Source organism: Pseudophryne corroboree, chromosome 5 (assembly GCF_028390025.1).
Source record: "Pseudophryne corroboree isolate aPseCor3 chromosome 5, aPseCor3.hap2, whole genome shotgun sequence".
Taxonomy (NCBI): Eukaryota; Metazoa; Chordata; class Amphibia; order Anura; family Myobatrachidae; genus Pseudophryne; species Pseudophryne corroboree.
The window spans coordinates 730521273-730523228 of record NC_086448.1 but is presented as its reverse complement, the minus strand read 5'-3'; the positions used below and the strand labels follow the sequence as shown (position 1 = coordinate 730523228).

The 1956-nt window shown below is 41.4% G+C and overlaps 1 protein-coding gene across 1 annotated transcript; it reads left to right on the top strand.

Annotated features, from left to right (window-relative positions):
• Positions 1–510: 510 nt before the first annotated feature.
• Positions 511–927, top strand: LOC134929663 (uncharacterized). Its single transcript, XM_063925246.1, has one exon. It carries the CDS (start codon positions 511–513, stop codon positions 925–927), a length of 417 nt encoding a protein of 138 aa, XP_063781316.1.
• Positions 928–1956: the final 1029 nt, after the last annotated feature.

Genomic DNA, 1956 nt, shown 5'->3' with positions numbered 1-1956 from the left:
CACACCAGTCGCAAGGTATAGCACCTTAAGGTTAGTGAGTGCTGTTGCTACACTACATGATTTACTGTTATATCAACTAGACTTTGATTCCGCATACCTAAATGGAGAATTGATTAAGGAAATTTATATGGAACCATCTGAACATTATGATATGGACATATTCCAATCTGGGAAAGTTTGTCTCTTAAAGAAGTCGCTTTATGGCCTCAAGCAATGTGCTGGTATGTAAAGTTTGATGCACCATTACTAGAAATTAACTTTGTTAGGTCAGAAATTGATCTCTGCCTATACCATAAAACCTTCAAAGAAAAGTTGTTTATCATAGCTGTCTATGTGGATGATTTACTTCTGGCAGGTCAAGAAGATCACATCACTGATGTCAAGATTCAAGTTGAAAGATCTAGGCCCTGGAAATAATCTATTAGGTATGAAATTGTACAAAACCTGCAAGAGAGAACTGCCACAATTGACCAACAAACATACATTGAGGCAATAATTTCCAAGTACGGAATGACTGATGCAAAACCAGTAAGTACTCCTATTGATAAAAGTACGAAGATGGTCAAGGCCATGTCACCAAGCAGCAAAAGGAAGATAGAGGAAATTCAAGAAATTCCATATCGAAATCCCATTGGTAGTTTGATGTATGCAAGCATTGGGACACGACCTGACATCACACATGCAGTGAGTCGGGCAAGCCAATTTGCAAATAATCCTGGGAGACAACACCGGATTGATGTAAAGCGAATACTAAGGTACCTTAAAGGTGCAAGTTCACTAAAGCTGATATTTACAAGATCATCAGATACCAGCTTAAAATTATTCTGTGATGCCGACTGGGGATCAGATGAGGATGATAGACATTCTTACACTGGATACCTGTTTGCACTAGCAGGTACAGCCGTAAACTGGGCAAGTAGGAATTAACCCACAGTAGCTCTTTTTACAACAGAGGCAGAGTACATGGCACTCACAGAAACTTCAAAAGAAGCGCTTTGGATAAGACAGACTTTATGCGAATTAGGTCTTCTTTACCACAGTGAGATCATCAACATAAAGTGTAATAACAAGGGAGCAATTGATATTTCTTGTAGCACAAAGCATCATGGACGGTCTAAGCACATTGCTATAAGACATAATTTCATTCGTGAGTTGGTGGAAAACAAGTCCGTCAATGTGGAATATGTTGCAAGTAAAGAAAATTTTGCAGACATGTTGACAAAAGGACTGTCATCACACTTGCTACTTGCATTCCTGATGAAATGTGGACTAGAATATGGTTAATGTTGATTTATTCAGTTTTTGCTTCATGTTATGTTTTCGGTTGCAGGAGTGACTTTATTGATTTGTTTGATAAAATGTAATTTTCTTTACACTTGTTACCAGAGACAGTCTTGAGTGAGGGGGAGTGTTAGGATATGGTGCACTCTGTACCTGTCTCCTTCTGTGTATCAGTCTATAGGTACATCCTCTAGTGTTAGACCTCTAGTGCCAAGAGTCATTTGGAGGCCGAGTTATATTATGTAGTTTCCTGTTCCTCCATCTCACAGAGACTGAGAGACAGAGGATTGGTGTACAAGTGTGCAGAGCTGAGACCAGGAGCGAATCTCAGCTACAGAGACTCACAGTGTTCCAGTGCAAGCATCATCTTCTCCACAGTGGGAGTCAGACTGCATAGCTGTGCAGTCCTCCATCCCTCACCACCACAGACATTTCCTGATAAGTACCACTACCTAATACTGTTACCTTGTGTGATATATGGGCTCCTGATTACCGATATCAGTGTTACACTAAATTAGTGATGAGCGGGTTCGGTTTCTCGGAATCCGAACCCCCCCAAACTTCACCCATTTTACACGGTTCCGAGGCAGACTCGGATCCTCCCGCCTTGCTCAGATAACCCGAGCGCGCCCGAGCGTCATCATCCCGCTGTCGGATTCTCGCGAAATTCGTATT